Source organism: Heloderma suspectum, chromosome 2 (assembly GCF_057233095.1).
Source record: "Heloderma suspectum isolate Gila_16-S chromosome 2, 16-S_ref, whole genome shotgun sequence".
Lineage (NCBI taxonomy): Eukaryota > Metazoa > Chordata > Lepidosauria > Squamata > Helodermatidae > Heloderma > Heloderma suspectum.
The window spans coordinates 330,524,317-330,544,466 of record NC_139459.1 but is presented as its reverse complement, the minus strand read 5'-3'; the positions used below and the strand labels follow the sequence as shown (position 1 = coordinate 330,544,466).

General features: G+C 40.1%; 1 protein-coding gene across 7 annotated transcripts in view; it reads left to right on the top strand.

Annotated features, from left to right (window-relative positions):
- The window catches only part of ATXN7 (ataxin 7), a 151,847-nt gene that overhangs the window by 115,810 nt on the left and 15,887 nt on the right, over positions 1–20,150 (top strand). Inside the window, exon 1 of one of the 7 annotated variants that reach the window (XM_084840476.1) lies at positions 4,619–4,877. The exons of the other annotated variants lie outside the window; for them this stretch is intronic. Coding sequence (XP_084696602.1) covers positions 4,862–4,877 — 16 coding nt within the window. The 5' untranslated portion in view covers positions 4,619–4,861. Of the gene's footprint in view, positions 1–4,618; positions 4,878–20,150 lie in introns of those variants that run through there. 7 annotated transcript variants of the gene reach the window in all.

Below are 20,150 nucleotides of genomic sequence, written 5' to 3'. Positions count from 1 at the left end.
CAGTCTTTCCCAGCATCAGGGTCTTTTCCAGGGAGTTTTCTCTTCGCATTAGGTGGCCAAAATATTGGAGCTTCAGCTTCATTATCTGTCCTTCCAATGAGCACTCAGGGTTGATTTCCTTTAGGATGGACTGATTTGACCTCCTTGCAGTCCAGGGCACTCGTAAGAGTCTTCTCCAGCACCACAGTTCGAAAGCATCAATTCTTCGGCGCTCAGCCTTCCTTATAGTCCAGCTCTCACAGCCATACATTACTACTGGGAAAACCATAGCTTTGATTAGACGGACCTTTGTCGGCAAGGTGATGTCTCTGCTTCTTACTATGCTGTCTAGGTTGGCCATAGCTTTCCTCCCAAGGAGCAAGCGTCTTTTAATTTCATGGCTACAGTCACTGTCTGTGGTGATCTTGGAGCCCAAGAAAGTAAAATCTGTCACTGCTTCCATTTCTTCCCCTTCTATATGCCAGGAAGTGATGGGGCCAGATGCCATGATCTTCGTTTTTGTAATGTTGAGTTTCAAACCAGCTTTTGCACTCTCCTCTTTCACCCTCAACAAGAGGCTCTTGAGATCCTCTTCGCTTTCTGCCATTAGGGTGGTATCGTCTGCATATCGGAGGTTGTTGATAATTCTCCCAGCAATCTTAATTCCGACCTCTGATTCATCCAACCCAGCATTTCTCATGATGTACTCTGCATATAAGTTAAATAAGCAGGGTGACAATATGGAGCCTTGTCGTACTCCTTTCCCAATTTTGAACCACTCGGTTGTTCCATGTCTGGTTCTTACTGTTGCTTCTTGACCCTCGTACAGGTTTATCAGGAGACAGGTAAGGTGGTCTGGTACTCCCATCACTTTAAGAATTTGCCACAGTTTGTTGTGATCCACACAATCCAAGGCTTTAGCGTAGTCAATGAAGCAGAAATAGACGTTTTTCTGGAATTCTCTTGCTTTTTCCATGATCCAGCGAATGTTGGCGATTTGATATCTACTTCCTCTGCCTCTTCGAAACCCAGCTTGTACTTCCGGTAGTTCTCGGTTCGCATACTGCTGAAGCCTAGCTTGTAGGATTTTGAGCATAACCTTGCTGGCATGTGAAATGAGCGCAGTTGTGCGGTAATTTGAACACTCTTTGGCGTTGCCCTTCTTTGGAATTGGAATGTAAACTGACCTTTTCCAGTCTTGCGGCCATTGTTGAGTGTTCCAAATTTGTTGGCATATTGAATGCAGCACTTTAACAGCGTCATCTTTTAGGATTTTAAATAGCTCAGCTGGAATACTGTCATCTCCGCTAGCTTTGTTGTTACTAATGCTTCCTAAGGCCCACTTGACTTCACTCTCGAGGATGTCCGGCTCAAGTTCAGTGACCGCACTATCATGGCTATCAGGGACATTAAGATCTTTCCTGTATAGTTTTTCTGCGTATTCTTTCCACCTCTTCTTAATCTCATCTGCTTCTGTTAGGTCCCTGCCTTCTTTGTCCTTTATCATGCCCGTCTTTGCACAAAACGTTCCCTTGAGATCTCCAATTTTCTTGAAAAGATCTCTAGTCTTTCCCATTTGGAGAGCCAGTGTAGTGTAGTGGTGAGAGTGACGGACTGGGAGCCGGGAGATCCGGGTTCTAGTCCCCACTTGGCCATGGAAGCTCACTGGGTGACTTTGGGCCAGTCACAGACTCTCAGCCCAACCTACCTCACAGGGTTGTTGTTGTGAGGATACAACGGTGAGGAGGAGGATAATGTAAGCCGCCTTGAGTTCCTAGCGAAAGGGAGAAAGGCGGGGTATAAATGCAATAAATAAATACATTCTACTGTTTCCCTCAATTTCTTTGCATTGTTCATTTAAGAAGGCCTTCTTGTCTCTCCTTGCTGTTCTCTGGAACTCTGCATTCAGTTGGGTATATCTTCCTCTTTCTCCCTTGCTTTTCGCTTCCCTTCTCTCGTGAGCTACTTGTAAAGCCTCATCAGACAGCCACTTGGCTTTCTTGCATTTCTTTTTCTTTGGGATGGATTTCGTTGCTGCCTCCTGAACAGTGTTATGGACCTCCGTCCATAGTTCCTCAGGCACCCTGTCTATCAGGTCTAATCCCTGAAATCTATTCCTCACCTCCACTGTATATTCATCAGGGATATGATTGAGGTCATACCTGAATGGTTTAGTGGTTTTCCCTATGTTCTTTAATTTAAGCCGAAATTTTGCAAGAAGCAGCTCATGATCTGAGCCACAGTCAGCTCCAGGTCTTGTTTTTACTGACTGTATGGAGCTTCTCCATCTTTGGCTGCAAAGGACATAATCAATCTGATTTCAATATTGACCATCTGGTGATGTCCATGTGTAGAGTCGCCCCTTGTGCTGTTGGAAAAGAGTGTTTGCTATGATCAGCGTGTTCTCTTGGCAAAACTCTATTAGCCTTTGTCCTGCTTCATTTTGTACACCAAGGCCATGCCTGCCTGTTATCCCGGTGATTTCTTGACTTCCTACTTTAGCATTCCAATCCCCTATGATGAAGAGGACATCTTTTTTTGGTGTTAGTTCTAGAAGGTGTTGTAGGTCTTCATAGAATCGATCAACCTCAGCTTCTTCGGCCTCAGTGGTTGGGGCATAGACTTGAATTACTGTGATGTTGAATGGTTTGCCTTGGATTCGTACTGAGATCATTCTATCGTTTTTGAGATTGTACCCCAGTACTGCTTTTCCCACCCTTTTGTTGACTATGAGTGCTACTCCATTTCTTCTAAGGGATTCTTGCCCACAGTAGTAGATATGATGGTCACCTGAATTAAATTCGCCCATGCCTGTCCATTTTAGTTCGCTGATTCCCAAGATGTCGATGTTCAATCTTGCCATCTCATGTTTGACCACCTCCAGCTTACCTTGATTCATTGATCTGACATTCCAGGTTCCTAAACAATATTGTTCTTTACAGCATCGGATTTTCTTTTCACCACCAGACACATCCGCAGCTGAGTGGCCTTTCGGCTTTGGCCCAGCCGCTTCACTCTTTCTGGCACTACTTGGAAATACCCTCTGCTCTTCCCCAGTAGTATATTGGACACCTTCCGACCTGAGGGGCTCATCTTCCAGCGTCATATCTTTTAGCCTTGTGGTACGTTCCATGGGGTTTTCCTGGCAAGAATACTGGAGTGGGTTGCCATTTCCTTCTCCAGTGGACCACATTTTGTCAGAACTCTCCGCCATGACCTGTCCGTCTTGGGTGGCCCTGCACGGCATAGCTTATGGCTTCACTGAGTTACGCAAGCCCCTTCGCCACAACAAGGCAGTGATCCATGAAGGGGATATATGGCTACTCAGACATAAATTCCATTGGTCCTGTTTGCATGTAACGACAACCTTTAAAATATGATGGGTTGTTGTGCAGGAGTAGGCAGTCTACCTGCAGCACACCCACCTCTTCTGCTTTATTGCACAACCCACAACTGGTTCCTTCGTAGGTTGTGCAGCTTGACATCCGAACCCGGACCACTGGATTGTTTAGGGGCAAAACAACCCTAAACAACCCAGTGATCTGGGTTCAAGCATCACATTGCACTAAATGTTTTCAAAATTGGAGAATCAACAATTGTCTGCAACTTTCTTGATCCCAGTGGTCCTAGGGACATCCCCAGTGTCCTTCAGAAAAAAGTTAGTTACAACTTTGAAACTGTCCAGTTCACTGGTACTTTATCTCTTTGTTAAGATACTAATTAATTTTACGTAGTAAAGTATAAAGCCCTATTGGGCGCATGGGACTAGTTATACAGCGATTTGGTTCCTGGCCATTGTGTAAAATTCCGCTATTATCAAAGAGTCAGATTTTATGTACTCTGATATCTATTTTCATCATGATATTCATACATTCCATAGGATGAGTAAAAAATAAATTACTTCCCAGTAAGTGCAGCCAGCTAAAGGCGGGTATGATCCTTTTTCTCTGTGGTTTTTGTGACATCACAGAAGCATGAGGACAACAGTAAATTGAGGGAGAAAATAGGGTATTTGTTTCAGATGAAATAGATTCTGCAGAGTTATTAGAATCCTTGTATGTGAGCTAATTCTACATTAGCTAGTAGTCGTCGAGACAGGTTTTTGAGACACTTGCAGCTCAGAGCTGTGACATCTGAGTAAATATATGTATGAAAGGAACATACATTCATATTCACAGTGATGTTCTGATAGAATGTGTCAGGAATACTGAGTGGTCTGAGAAAAAAGGAAGGTTAGAATTTAGTATCAGAATATAAAATATTGGTTATAGAATAGTTCTGAAGTTTTGATATAAGAAGAATGCTAGTTGTGAAAAATTGTATTAAATAGTCCCTTGGAAAATTGCAGTGTTACATAGATTTTTATAATGCACGTTGTAGCAACAGTTGTTAATGTATGTGGGATGGTAGTGTTACTTTAAAGAAACAGAAAATTGGGGCAGTGAGTGATTAGCACGTAATCGTGGAAAATTGTTTAAGTACAGCCTTCTCAAACCGGCAGGTTGTCTGAAAACAGAAGGATTAATTTACATCAGCAAGGGCTCCTGGTGTGACCATGTTAGATAAAATTAGACTCCACCTCTCTGTTTTTACTAGTTATCTGCCAGGACCTTTGTGACTCAAGTGCACTTCACCGTGTAATAGCAAATGTTACATAAACTCAAACATGGAACCTGTCTGGAGTTTGTGGGCAGACTCAGATTATGATGCAAAGCTTTAGTAACAAGTCTGCAGTGAGGCACAATCAAATTATGTGAATGGGGGAATCAAACAAGAAGGCTTTCCAGAACAGTCTTTTCCCTTTGCACAGGGCTTGAAAGCTCTGGGCAACTTTTCTGGTGCAATTTTCAGAGGCAGGAGTTGGCAGGGAGCCCAGATCTGAATGGAGTTTGCGGAAGGTTGGTATAGTTCCGTACTAACATGACATGAAGCTAAGAGTCTTACAGTTTGTACATTTTTCTGAGTTTGTTTGTTTGCTGTGCCAGAGGTGGAGCTGAGTAGTGTTGAAGTCGGGTAGATGGCCTTTGCAGAGTTAGTTGATCAAAGTGGATAATCTCAAAATGAGGGATTAACTGCTGCAAGCGGCCCACGTAAGCCATTCTGAAATGTGATTTGGACAAAGTTCAAAAGCAGATGGGAGTTGAGTTTGTTATTAACTCAGACGAAATGCTGAGGTTTGCATTGAGCTATCGCAGTATTTTGGAACATAGTAGCTCTTTTCAAACTGTATTGTAAAGACATGCAATTGTTTACAAAGCTTGTGTTTACAATTCCAAGATTAAAATTTTTGCATGCTTAAAACTCTTTAAACTGTTGCTGTCTTAATCATATTTGTGCTTAAAATGTTTCTGTGATCAAAATAAGTTCAGTGAACAGACTGCAGTCTGTTTTAAAGCTGCTTCTCTGCAGAAGTTTGAAATCCATGCTTGTATAAAAAGAGTAAGCATTTAAACAAGGGAAATAACAAAACATACAAATTAAGTTGTTTGCATAATTCTTTGAGCCTTCTAAAGCTGAGTGCTGTTTTTGTTTTGTCAATTTATTAACAAACACAGGCCTAATAGATTAATTTAGCAGCTAATCACCTGAAGAGCCTATTTAACTCCCCCTTCATTGCTCAATTGAGCTATGTAAATTTACAAGTCAGAGTGCTATAAACCCAGGCCTTTTGTTTACAGCAGTAGAGGGTGATCATTCTGCCATTGTAATTCTCATGAGACTGAAATGTGAAAATAAATTGTAGTTATATTTTTAACACTGTCAATGTGCAATCCTGTACATGTTTACTCTGAAGCAAATCCCATTGAGTTGAATGGGGCTTACTCCAAGGTAAGTAAGTATAGATTCCAGGCGGAGACAATTAACCATGATTTTTTTTTTTCATTTTCATTTTTTGCACCCCAATTTACATAATTCTGAAGTGTTTTTCCCCTAGATAATGAATTATATGATTGTGTGTAAATAAAGAATAAAATAATTTAAAAATATATCTGCTGTGCAAACACAGTAACTCTTGCTCCTTATGTACGTTCTGCATCATCACTTGATTATATTAGTGATAATAGCAAAACTGTATGCCCAAGCTTCTATTGTAATCCTTCTAAGCAGCAGATACAGCAGGAATCTAGAAGTTTTTGACAACATAAATGCATTGAAGGAGTCTTCACAGTGTTAATGGAAATAACACACATCTTTCATCAGAGTTGCTGCTGCTACTACAAAGACCTAAAAAAGCTCCTTCTCACTGCAAATTAGGGTTAAAGATTTGGCTTGAAAACGAAGTAGTTTGCTTATATTCATTTATGCTTTAGTTTATATTAAAGCCTAATAATCTATTATCCCTATCTGAACCCCCCCGTTATCACAAAAAGGGTAAATTACAACATTTGTTTCTTTAAATATATAATAATTTCCCATGCCCCTGAAGTTATCAAAATAGAAATTGGGGGATTTGGAACCCCATAAATAAGCAAAAATTGAGCAAAAGCATGTATTTCAACTAGTACCATGTTTCCCTGTCCCTCTTGGCAGCAGTAAAGCTCCTATTGAGCTGAAGCCACCTCTGGTCTTGGAATATAGGAACCCCTGCAATGTTTCAGTAATCTTTTCATCCAGAAATTATGCCTGCTAGACATAGTGTGTTAGTTATCAAAGAAAGTGCCAGGAATCCCGTCCTATATAACTATAAAATAACTAGACATTAGGGGATTCTTTTCTAACTCTCATTGTTGAAGATTTGGAGCTAACTGAATGAGTCTCAGAGTCACCCTCCCCTCTCCCCAAATTGTGCACTGCAAAACCTCCATCCCTAATACCAGTCCTGGTTTTCAGGAAAATGATGGTTTGGTCTGTTTGCATACAACACTTAAACTATAGTTTGCTTACAAACAGGAAGTGAGGAAATCACACCACACAATTGGAATAAGGAATATGAAAGCTTGAGGCTCTTTCACATAGTACCAAATCATGGTTTGGCATTATTTCTGAACTGGCTCATAGTCTAATTACAAAGTTTTCTTTGATCTTAACTATATACTCTGTATGGTATCTTGTAACTGAGTTCCTAGAGTTAGCTTATGCATTATATATTTCAGCAACGTTTTGCTTTTCATCCTGCCTCTTGTGCCATGAAAAAAGTATCTGACTTGCCTTCTTTGCAGCACTATCTAACATTTTTCAGTTACCACTTTGGAATAATGGAATTCAAAAATACCTTTGTTTTTAAGAAAATAAAACTATCTTTTCTAGCGTTTTTTTAGCTATCTATACTCAACTCTATATGGAGGCCTTTTCAAATCTGCTTGTCAGTGTAGTGGTAGATGTTAAAGTATTTGTTTAAAGGAGAGCAGAGGCGTCTATTTTTATTGTAAGATGAAGGCTATAAGGGTTGTTGTTTTAAGTATGAGAAAGGACATCAAAATTTTCCATGGGGGAATATGCACAGTGACTATGTGATGCATTAATTCTTATGATGGATGTTATACTGCTTATTTTGTGATTTAAGAAAACTGCCATAAGCATACAACTAAGACATGGGATGCATTTGTTCATAATGCTGATGGAAAACAGTAAGGACATCTCATGACTTCTGTTAAAATGGAGGCTGACCATCTTCTTTCCTCAGCCCTGTGTGCTGCATAATTGCTTCTAATAGGTTCTCCTGACATTTCCACATAAGATTATGACATTTCCACCTGTCACTTAGCTCATCATTTGACAATTACTGATGTCTCCCTCGTAGCCATTGGACTTGCGTTTCTACCTAGGTTCTGTTTTGTCATAAGGATTTTTTCAGGTGTTGCATTTGTACTAGTAGTAACACAGCAAATCTGACACAGGGTTAAATCTAGTCCATATGCACAACTGGAAAGTCCCCTAACTCTCTGGAGGAGATTTAGGGAGCATGCAGGAGGCTTCAAGAGAAAGGGGAAATCCAGTCCATCAGTGGTGTCTGCCCTGCTGGTGGGAGGACATCAGTGGATACAACCCAAAGGAATAGCTTGTAGCATTGCCCCATACAGGCTCAATGAAATTCATTTCAGCCTTCCAATATAGGGACAGGACAGTGTTGGAATATTGGTGAAGATAACTCCTGTTCGTGGGTGTATCTGCTATAGCTGAGCAGTTGTAGGTGAGGAGAGCAGATGTGTATGAGAAGGTGTGCAACAGATGCAAAGGGAAGTGCTGATGTCTGGGAAAAGAGGGAGTACAACATGGTATTCAGATATTAATTTGAAATTAGAAAACTTCTGTATATATTTTTCTAAAAAAAAATGAAGCATTTCTCACACATTCTTTCCTAGTTGGAAGTTGGAAATGCATGGAAAGATGGACAGGATACTATCTCTGCACTCTGATTAGCACAGTGATGCATGTCTGTAACAAACTAAATTAATTGTGAAGATCATATAACCATTAGCGGTAGCTCCCATTTACCTGACACAGTTACTGTGATACTAGTGGTAATAACCAAAATGGAGAAAATGCTGTATATTACTAGATACTTCCATTGTAGTTCTGGGTGTCTAGGATCTTTCCAACCCTGATTTTCATTGTTTATAGGCATTTGTTTTTAAAACTGCACTCTGAATTAGTACTCTAGGTTCGCAGTGATAAGGAACTAAGTTTTTTTTAAGGTTATTCTGTTTGTTTTTATACTTTTAAAAAAATGTGGAAAACCTGAGCAAGAATTGTATAGCAATGACTGCTCTTAACAGCAACTGGCCATGCTTCAGTCAAATATGCCCCTTAGATATTCACTGTTGCCATGCAGATTTGAAGCCTTAGTCTCCATTCCTCCAGTTTCTCCACATCTTCTAGGTCAGGGATGGGGAATGTGTAGCCCTCCAGATGTTGCTGGACTGCAACACCCTTATCCCTAACCATTGGCTGTAGGAGTTGCGGTCCACCTGCATCTGGAGGGCCACACATTCCCCACCCTTGTTCTAGGCAATAACCTACTTAGTTTTCCTAGAGACCATCTCCTGAGCTCAAAGAAGGCATCATATCCGTCATAGCTCTTAGCTCCAGCTAGCTAAAATGCAGCACTGATGATAAGAACATAAGAGCTGTGCTGGATCAGATCAAAGGCCTATCTGGTTCAGCATTCTGTTCAAACAGTGGCCAGCCAAGATGCTTATGGGAAGCCCGCAGCAGGACATGAATGCTATAGTATCCTCCCATACAATGGGAGGAGCTAGCATGGACTATGCCTTCCCATTCAGTTGAATTTAGCAGCCATCCTTTTCCCAACAATCATTCAGAAGATTCCATTGCAGAAAGCCAACTACATGGGTCCTGCTGACACTACATCTCTCTTCTTCTTAGCCCTCAGGCTTTGCTCTGTATGTTTCTGCTCATTCTGGACCAGCCACCTCCTGGTCTTTTCTGCACATCAACAGAATCTCAGTATGCATAAGTGTATATTTTAACAAGTCAGATTCTCTGTGATAGCTGATCAGACATAAGTCCCTATTGGGTTACCATCTTTGGAATCTGTCAGATCAGTAAGCTACTGTCTATGAACCAGTTGTCATAAATCTTTAGAAAATAATTGCTCGTGTATTGAATAGAGAAGGATAGAAGGCATGTATTAAACAATTTTTTAAAAAAATTCAGAGCACCTGACAATTGAACTGACTAGATTCTGATTTACAAAAATGACTAAGAGAATCTGAGGTCCAAAGCGGCGGTTCTCAAAAAGAAATTCCCCTTGGACCACTTCAAAATTGCTGAGGATCTTAGCAGATTGTTCTACAAATCTGCCAAGATCTGCAGCATGAGTTACATGACATAGCTCATATGTTAAGAACTCTAGTCTTGCCTTTGTAATGCAATTGATATACCTGGTTTTTTTAAGCAAAGTTCTGTGAAATCAGGTGTAAAGTTTGTCAGTCAAGTAGATATATTCTCAAGTGTCCTGCAACCTTCCCACAGTCCACCTGTGTACGGCTCACAGAGCACCGGTGGTCCACAGACAGCAGTTCAAAAACCTGTGGTCTAAAAGGATTGTCAGTGGAATATTAAGTCCTTTATTTTAGTCTCCAATCTCATACTGCATTATTTTCAAGAGAAAATGAGTTGGCATTCTGCTCCCTAGACCTTGGAGCAGACAGATCAAAGAAAAAGTGATGGGTAAGGGTCATGAGGACCAATGTTCTGTGTCAAGTTTCTTAAGAAAAATGGCTACTGGCCCTCCAACGCCAGCACAATATCCAAGTACAGTGGAGAACCACTACGAAAGAATTAAAGGGTGGTTAAGTGTCTTAACAACTTTAGAAGTGTCTGCAAATTCCTCCCTTGTAGTCACTATTTTTTTTGTGGCTAGATTGTATATTATATTAAAATTATGTCTTCCCCTTTGAAGCCCCCAACTTTCTGTTGTGTTGAGACTGAGAGTTGTACTTTGTAGTTGCATTTTCATTCTTCTTTGTATAAATATGTTGTGAGATTGCAATATAGATCACAATGGTATTATTAATTGTGTTCTCATTTTAGGCTGTTGGGACAGAGTGATTTGTAATTATATTTTTGTTTGTATAAGCCAAGATGGGGAATGTGTGACCTTCCAGATGTTGTTGGACTGCAACTCCCATCATCCATCACCATTGGCTATGCTGACTAGGGCTAATGGGAGCAGGATTCCAACATCCAGAGGGTCACACATTCCCCATGCCTGGTATAAGCTATTCTTTTTGTCTTTAATTTTATTATTATTATTTATTTATGCCTAATAATAATAATAAAAATATACGCTGACCTTTTTATTGTTTGTGTTTAATGTAATCACTTTATAGTATGAGTTTTGACTAGATTATAGTAGAATTGGGTTTATTACTGGGTTTTGTTTTGTTTTTGTGACTGGATGTTGTACGCAGTTGGATCTAAGAAGTGCTTTTGTACTTGTATTGTTTATCTTATAGCCTGAACAAGGCTAGGGATGGGAGAAACAGTGAATTTGGATTCTCCAAGTATCACTTTGAATTTAGTTTGGGCTAGCTCCTGTTTTTGATCTGTTTTTCTGCTCATTCAAAAGGAAAAGTGCACATTTTGAATGGGAAAGTGCACATTTCCATGAATATTTTTTGTGTGCACTTTTCCCGCATTGACTGAAGCATGAAAATGTGTTTTGGGTGGGGTTGAGGGGGGGAAATGCGCATTTCAAAGTGCATGCTGAAAAAAACGTGCGTTTTTCAAATGTGATCAAAAATTCCAAAAGTTATGATCATTTCTAAAAAAAATGTTCACATTCAGGATTGCAAATGGAATATGTCCCCATGATTTGCGAACAGAAACTATATTCTCATACGTCCCTAAACAAGGCATTGTTCCTTTTGGCCAATAAAACATTTCCATTTGAGGGGCTGTGCAGTTCTCCCTTCTCCTCCCCCGGCTTCTTGTTCTTTGGTTCTGCCTTACCTTTTCTTCTGCTACTATGCAGCACCCTGGAAAACAGCAGCCCAAGAGTCAATGGCCCTATAATCTATGTCTAGCTCTACTTCGTGGTCACAGCTGTAATTTGAGGAGTAATTTCAGTTAATCTGACTATGGGTCAGATCCAGGGTTGTGTGAGCAGAAGGCTACTCATGCAATAGAGCTTTTTTCCTCTTCTCCCCACTACAACCCCCTGACCTTGTTGCCATCAGCTGTACTGCTGCTATTACTTATAAAGCACCTAATTGTTTCTACGCACTCTATAGAGATTAAAAGGTAAAACGCAGTCCCTGCCCCCAGGCTGATAATACAATAGATATGATACAAAAGGGGAAAGGATGGGAAGGAACAGAAAACAAGCACATTCAGGTACTAGTTCTTCATAAGGTTACATAAATGTTATGATAATGAGGTAGAGTGGCCACTGAGGGAGGCAGTTCATGGAGGGGACATGACCACAAATAAATCACATTTGATCCTATCTGAGCCATGGGAGGGGACCTCGGTATCTCAGCTTCCGCTGATGGTTTACTGGCCGCTGATGGAGACAATTCTGGGAGAGGAGGAGCCAAATGACAGTTCTCAGCTGAACTAATGTTATGAAAACGTACAATCGCACCTTAAAAACAACTAATATTGCCATTTATCATATTTCACTGAGTTATAAAGACCTGAAGAATGAAGATGGTTTAGTTTATTTAAGATGGAATGCCTTTTTGCCATTAATAACAAAAGAGCCATCCTGGATCAGACCAAAGGTCTATCTAGTTCAGCATTCCCTTCCCTCAGTGGTCAAGCAGATGCCTAGGGAAGCCCACAGTGGGACAGGAGGACTGCAATAGGACAGGAGGACAATGGGACAGGAGGACTGCAATAGCACCCTCCCATTTGTGTTCCCCAGCAATTCCTGTTAAGAGACATACTGTACTGGATTGGTGATAATATGACAAGTAGCCATTGATAGGCTTATATCCACGCCATAATCTTTAAGGTTTTACATAATTATTTCACAGTGTGAGTTCATGAGGTCATGCTAGTTATTTTTTTACACTCTAAAATTCATTTTCTGGCATCAGTCACATCATTCACAAGGAGGTGATTTGTGTGTGTTTTGGCCCATACAGCATGCTTTAATTTAGAATGTTGGGATATATAAGTTGTAGTATAAAACTGAATGAATGACCTGAAAAGGAATAGTCATTTATCTCACCTGTTAATTTTTGCTGTCTGTAAAATCTAAATGTAATTCTGTTCTGAAATGTAAGTTTACTATTGGAGAAGCCACAGATTCAGACTTCCATGTCTCCTCTTTAAAAACATAAGAAGAACCATACTGCATCAGACCAAAGGCTTCTCTAGTCTTGCATTCTGTTTGCACAGTGACTAACTAGATGCCCATAAGCAGGACATAAGGACAGTTATAGCACCTTCCTGCTTGCATTCTGCAGCAAGTGGTATTCAGAGGCATATTTCCTCTGACACTGTAGGTAATATATAGCAACTATGACTTGTAATCATTAATAGTCTTATCCTCCATGAATTTGTCTAATCCTCTTTTAAAGCTGTCCATGTTCGTGACCATTTCTACATCTTGTGGTAGCGAATTCCATAGCTTAACTATGCGCTGTGTGAAGAACTTACTTTATCTGTCCTGGATCTCCTGCCACTCAGCTACTTTGGATGACCCAGACTTCTAGTACTGTGAGAGAGGGAGAAAAATGTCTCCCTTTCTGCTTTCTCGACACTGTGCATAATTGTATACACCTGTATCATGTTCTCCATTATCCTCTACTCACCCTTTTTCTAAGCTAAAAAGCCCCAAATATAGTAATCTTTCCTTATAGGAGAGTTGCTCCAGCCCTTTGGTTGCCCTTTTCTGGCTCTATAATACGCTTTTCGAAGTGCAGTGACCAGAACTTCACACAGTATTCCAAGTGCACTATAGATTTGTATATGTGATCCCCAGCATGGAATTTGCCCTGTTTTTAACAGGAACTGCACACTGTCTTCACATGTTTGTTGAGTTATCCTACACAACCCCGAGATCTCTTCCCTTGTCAGTCACTGCCAGCTCAGACCCCATTAGCCTATATGTGAAGTTAGGGTTGTTTACCCCAATATACATCACTTTTCACTTGCTTACATTCACTTTGCCATTTTAATGCCTGTTCCCTTGGTAAGAACGGCTGAAAATGCAGCTGCCGCTTTGCTCCTCTCGAGTGATTTCTGAGCAAACTTGTTTTCCTGCCACATTCAGCTGTGTCTCCAACTCAGAATCATGCCCACCCTCCCTCCCCCCAGCATGGTTCCCAAACGGTCACATGTTGTTAAATCCTCACTTTTCCATGAAAAAGCAAAGTTACGCAAGTATCGAGTAGTGTATGCAGTGGCTCCGCATAAGGGGAACCTGTATATTAAAAGATCATAGGGTTGTTCTCTCTCTATAAAAGTAGACCAGTATCCTATTTAATTTTACCCAAGTATCTACATTTTTAAAAAAACACCCTGACATAATATGTATTTTCATAATTAAAATCACTTTAATGATTTAATAATTTTTCTCCAAGGTTTTAGATAAACTTTAGGATACATCGCTAAACTTATTTTTCTGAATATTTTGGTGCAAGAAACATTTTTATTGCAATTCTGTCTAGGTTTGCCATTTTTCCACCTTATCTGTCCTAGGCTAATATTGGGCTTAGCAATATTACCATTGGAGATCTCATTGTCAAGACAATTAATAAATATTGTTTTGGCTAGGCCAGTAAAAAAAGCAGTTAATTTGTTCCAATTAAAATGATACTATGCATACAAATGACCTACCATGGCTATTTAGTAGTTCTGTCAATTTCTCATCCAATACTTGTTGTTGTGTTACAAAACTAGGACGCCTCTGTCATTTTAAGAAATTGTAAAATACAAGATGCTGGTAACTTGCCAATGGATCAGATACTATTTTTAACTGTGACAAGTATTGGGATTTAGGATTTGCCAAGTGTAGAGTAGTTAAGAAGGTGGAAATATCCAGCAATTTTCTTTGCTTCATATAAGGATTCTGTCATGACTAATATTGGCTCTAGCTACATCATAAAGCATCGCTGAACTTTTAAGACCTCCAAATAGCAACTTAGCAAATCCAGTCCGGGATTCTTGCCATTGTTATAAAAAGACACTTGGCACTTAGCACTTTGTCCTATTTAGAAGCACAGAATTTACTAGGCTATAAAATGCAAATACACTTGCACAGCACGTAGTTTTGTAAATAGGCTAAATGACCTGTGTTGGATATGGGGGAAGATTTATTTAAGTGGGGAAGTGCAAACCTTTTTGAGTTCAAAAGCAGTCACTTCAAGAAATAATAGAATGCTAATTATAATAATTTTTGTTTGGATTTTATTGGATATGTATTGGAGACTGTCAAAACACTTATTAAAGGATCATACTTTTCCTTGCCTTAAGTATTTATGCCTATATTACTAAGAGGAAAACTTGGACATTAAATCATTGCAGAGGCTTATTGGTTCTACAGCAACTTTTGCCCAGAGGTCTTGAAATTTCTCACCATGGAGACACTTAGAATATAGGATTATAACAGAACCTTATGGTTTATTTTTTAGTTTACATATGCAGTTTTGAGATCTCAGGGCCTTCCTTAATTTGATGATTGGCTGGGAGGGTCTGTGCCAATTAGTTAATTGGGATGTAGGGAGTTAAATGCCTCAAAGCTGCATGAGGAAGAATGGAATGAATTAGCTGAATGCTAGCCTAAAAATTATTAATAAGCTTGAATTATTGTTTTTTTTGTCTAGCTGTTTTGGGCAGGGGGGGGAGCAACCATATTGTTACACAGTGCTTTCCAGTATCAAAATGATTTGCATATGCAAATAAGCAAGCCTCAGGGATTATTTTATCCTTGGAATGAAATGGGAATCCTGGGGCATAGCTGGGCAGTTAGTGCACCACTGAGTACCAGCATGCAATCCAGTCTATATGGAAAAAGCAATACCATCAAACTTGAATATGGGTGTGCTCTACTTGTAGTTATTTTTGTTGTCATCAGTCTAATTTCTAACGCAGACACCAAAGTAACAATTATACTTTCGAAAGAGTAGTTAATTTATGGATTGGTTAAAAGTCTGGCCAGAGCTCGCCTGTAAGTCTCCAAGTTCAGTTCCTCAGATCTCGAGTAGCAAGGCTGGAAAAACACTCTGCCTGTGACCACCGTAGGCAAGTGCTGCCAGTCAGAGAAGGTACTGCTGGACTAGATGGCTGGAAGGAGACGTGGGTTTTATATAGTGGTTGTTAACACCAAGCAGAAATATTTAAATCTGTTCCCCAAAGTCGGATGGAATTCCAAATTATTAGATTCTGAATGCTGGTTTTGCTGTTTCTCAACACGCTCCATTTTGTGCTTTGTGCAATACTACATTTTCAGGAAGAAGTTCTGCCATATTGGGAAGTGTAATGGCCTCTTGCTAACATCTAAGAGTCCAGTATTTATTTCATTTATATCTTGCCTTTTTTCCTCTTGTGAGAAACCCAAGGTAGCTTACATAGTTGCTATCCTCTCCATTTTATCCTCACAAAATCCTGTGAGGTAGGTTAGGCTGAGAGTCCATGACTGGCCCAAAGTCACCCAGTGAGCTTCATGGCTGACTGGGGACTAGAACCTGGATCTCCCGTGTCTCAGTCCAACACTGTAACCATTATCCCACACTGGCTTTCAGTGTGAGATATTTAATTAGGGATATTTAATCTCTAATATATAAACTTGGGAATTTAGTTTATTATTAATGAGAGTAGAAAGCATGCATTTGGACTCCTGGTTTGCCTTCCTGTATCTGAAACCTAAAGGTTGAAAAAAAAATTGACAGCACTGTAACCTCATACCAAGATGGAGACATCAGTAAGAAAACTGATGTTGATAAACTATTAATAAAACCTGAGAACTTCACAAAGGTGCCACATGGGGCTACCTAGTGCCCAGCCTTGGTTCAGGTGTGGCATTAAAAATAATCATGCAGGTTTTTTATCTGAAAAAGATTAGGTATATCTGAAGGGATTATTCCAAGCAAAGGGTTCCTTGCTGTTCACACATTTTATGGAGGGTTAAAACAATAAAGAGTGTTAGGGTCAGCTTCAGTGAAATTTATGCAGGGCTACCCCAGAGTTCTTCTAATAACACTATTTTTCTTGTGATTATTTGCAAGTCTTCTGGGAACATAGACTCTCTATAAACTAGTACCAGTTTGCTTATTAAAACCGCAGTCCTATGCATTGCGAGACAGAAAAAAGTCCTACAATTCCCAGCATCTTCCAGGCAGCATAGCTGGCTATGGCATGCTAGGAGTTGTAGGACTTCTTTCTGTCTAGCAGTGCGTAGGGTTGCACCCTAAATAGAGTAACCTTCTTTGTAGTGCGTAGAAATGGAAAGAGAGGACTTTATTCTAGGAATGTTCTTGTGAATGAACAGTTAAACAGTAGGAGTATATACTTTACAACAATATCTAGTCAGACTTCTTACTCACCAGTAACTTGTTTTGTAACAGGATTAAAGTGAGTTAAATGTTTGTTAAACTAAGGTAACTGTAAAAATATAGTTTCTCCAGTTTCACCCTGAATAGAATAGCCTCTAGTTGCAATTCTAGAATCAAAAAACCTTAAGTTTAAGAGAAAGAAGTGTTATGGTGTTTACAAATTTACTCATGTGACAAAAGGCAGGGGAAATTACATATTAAAGCATCTGACCTTAACGTCTGTGCCATTTAAGCAGTTAATATGTTCTGTAGTCTCACATACTGTTGCAGTTTGCAGCTTAGCCTCCACGTACCCATACTTTCCCTTGGTTTTCATCCCTAATCCTCTTCATATCTAAAATATTTTTGGGGGGGGGGGAGAAAGAAAGAAAGAAAGAAAAGGGGATGCAAGCACTGTAAAGGGTATACGTTAAAGAAACCCTTTTAAATTGCAATAACTCAGCCAATCTTTATAGTTTTCACAAGATAGGTTTTCCTACCAATGCCTTGTTTTTTCGATGAACAGAATTTTCAGGCTTTAATGACAGAGTGCCAAAAAACCCACTCACCTTAACTTAGACCATTTCCAGGGGTCTACTTTTGCTGGTGTTGCCCAACGCATGCAAAGGTGTGTAGCCCCCTTGATTTCCTGAGGCCTCCAAGCAGAGGCACCCAACCTTTCCTGCTCTGGAATAAGAAAGGCCAGCAGGGGGAGGGGTTTCTTGGGCTGCCCCTGCAGAGCTATCTGCTGCTCACATTTGCCAGAGGGTGGAACTACATTCACCACTGCGAGCATGGTGAGTGGATTTGTCAAAGCATAGCCTCTCAGGTGGCTTTATAATGGAATATACATAGCCTTCACGGTTCAAAGCAAAGTCCTGTTTAATCTTTTTGACAACTTTGTTGAATGGGTGGTGTCATTTTCTTGTTGGACAATTCTGCTGTAACTGGTCTGCTGAAGTTATTTTTGTAGGGAAAGGAGACGAGGAGTGTTGCTTATAGAATAATTACAAAACCTAAATAGAGGACTTAAGTGTATTTTCAATCTAAGCGTTAGGTATTTATTTTAGTACGTGTATGCACCAACTTTCCATAAAATATGCCCAGGGTAATGGTGGAAATGGTCACTGCAAAATATATTTTAAAGGGTGGGGGTGGGTATTTGTGCTACTATCGTCAGTTCTAGGAAATCATAGACTAGCCAAATATACTTAGTTAATCCTCAGTGGTGGGCTACAAAGCCTAGTTTCCGTGTGTCACAATAACACTTTGCATTTGTAGTCATATTCCTAGATCTCATTTCATAATATTTCACATTTTATAAAGGCCACAACTGATAAAATTGAAAATAACAGTTTCTAGCTCCTGCAGTTGCAGAGAAGGAGGCAAACCTTGTGGCTATAGCATGTTCCCTAAAGACATAATGCTGAGTTTTGATCACTGGTTCGAAACTAATGACTGTGATTTAAGTTCCACTGATCAGTCCTAGGACTGATTCTCCAAAGCACGTTTACCACTTAATGGCTGCAATGTCAAGCAATTACTTGTATGTGTGAATTGCCCTAAATGAAATTGTTATATTGCCTTCAAAAGTATGCTTTTCTCAGGGGATTTAGTTCAAATATTCAGCTGCCAGTCAACTTACAGCAGATAAATCAAATTACACACACAAACACACACATATAACATGCATATGTGCATGTCTGCAGCAGGCATCCTCAAATCTTTACCTGGCTGTAGTAGTCACCCCAAAAATTGTGGTTGCGAGAACCCTACCTCTCCCCCTGCAGTGGTGTCTTGACCCTGACCTTATGGTACACCTCCAAATAGTGTGAGGTCAGAGACATTTCCCACTTTCCTCCTTCACTCCAAGTTTGCAGCTGGAGAAGAGGAGGGTCATTCCTGCAGTTTTACTGTGCAAACAAGTCCCAACCCTCATTTTCAGCTTGTGGGGCAGGAATCATCCCCACAGTTATGCTGTGCTTCCAAGATACTTATCTTTGTAAGCTGCTGTGGGAGCCTTTTTGGCTGAAGGGCGGGATAAAAATGCTAATAATAATAATGATGAGGATGATGATGTCCCAAGTACCCTTAAAACACAGCACAATTGCAGGGATGATCCCCATCCTCTCCCCAGATCCAAAGTTGGGAAGTAGGCTGGGACTTGTAACGGCCACCAGAGGGCAGTGAAACATTTACCATGGCAACAATGGCAAGTGGATTTATGGACTCCTGTGAACCATCCTCAGTTGTCCCGCAAATTCATTGTACTTCTGAAGACTACCCAGTAACTGGATAGCTCAAAATGCTAGGCTAAGAACTGGGACTGCTTGTTAGAAAGACATCTCCCTACTTAATATGCTCCTGGCTTCCGGTCCAATTCCAAGCATAATTCAGAGTCCCAGGGCTTACCTTTAAATCCTTTTATGGTTTGTGACTGAGGTACCGGAGTCTCCAACACAACCTGCTTGAGCACTGAGATAGGTGTCCTTTGGGTACCCCTGCAAGCTGGGGTGAAGTGAGTAGTGACTGGAGAGATGTCTTCTTGGCTGTGAAAGCCCTGCTTGTGGAACTTTTTTAGACCTTCCAGTTTTTTAATCACTGATTAATATTTTTATCTTTCCTAGCCTGCTTTTTATTGGTTTTTTATATTATTTCATTGTTTTTGTATTTTATTGATGTTGTGACCTGCCCTTTTTTAATTGAAGGGTAGAACATAAATATTTTAATTAAAATTGTAATTGCAGTCGGAGTGCTTTGTAAGTTTTCTCAGTAGACTTTCCAACAAAGTAGGTCAGTATTATACCCATATTTCAGATTGGGGTGTATAGGAGCAGGGACTGAGCCCAAGAGTGGGTTGCCTAAAGCCACCTATTGGATTTTTGGCTGAATTGAAGCAGGGGCTTCCAGGCTCACCACTTCGATTCTTTTATGTCACACCACTCTAGTTTCCAACAAATAGGTTTTTCTTCTTTCCATTCCCAAATGATAGCTTGTGGGCGAGATGATTTAGCTTGTGGGAGGATGAGATGCTACAACAAAGAGATGGAAGCACACAGAGATTTGTGTGATCACAGTTGTGAGGCAACTCACAAACCAATGTTGTTTTAATACATACTGCTATTTGTTTATGTATGTATTGATTTGTTTATTTAAAACAACAACAACAACAACTACTATTCCACTTCTTCATCATCTACGATTCCTGGGCTGTGTACAACA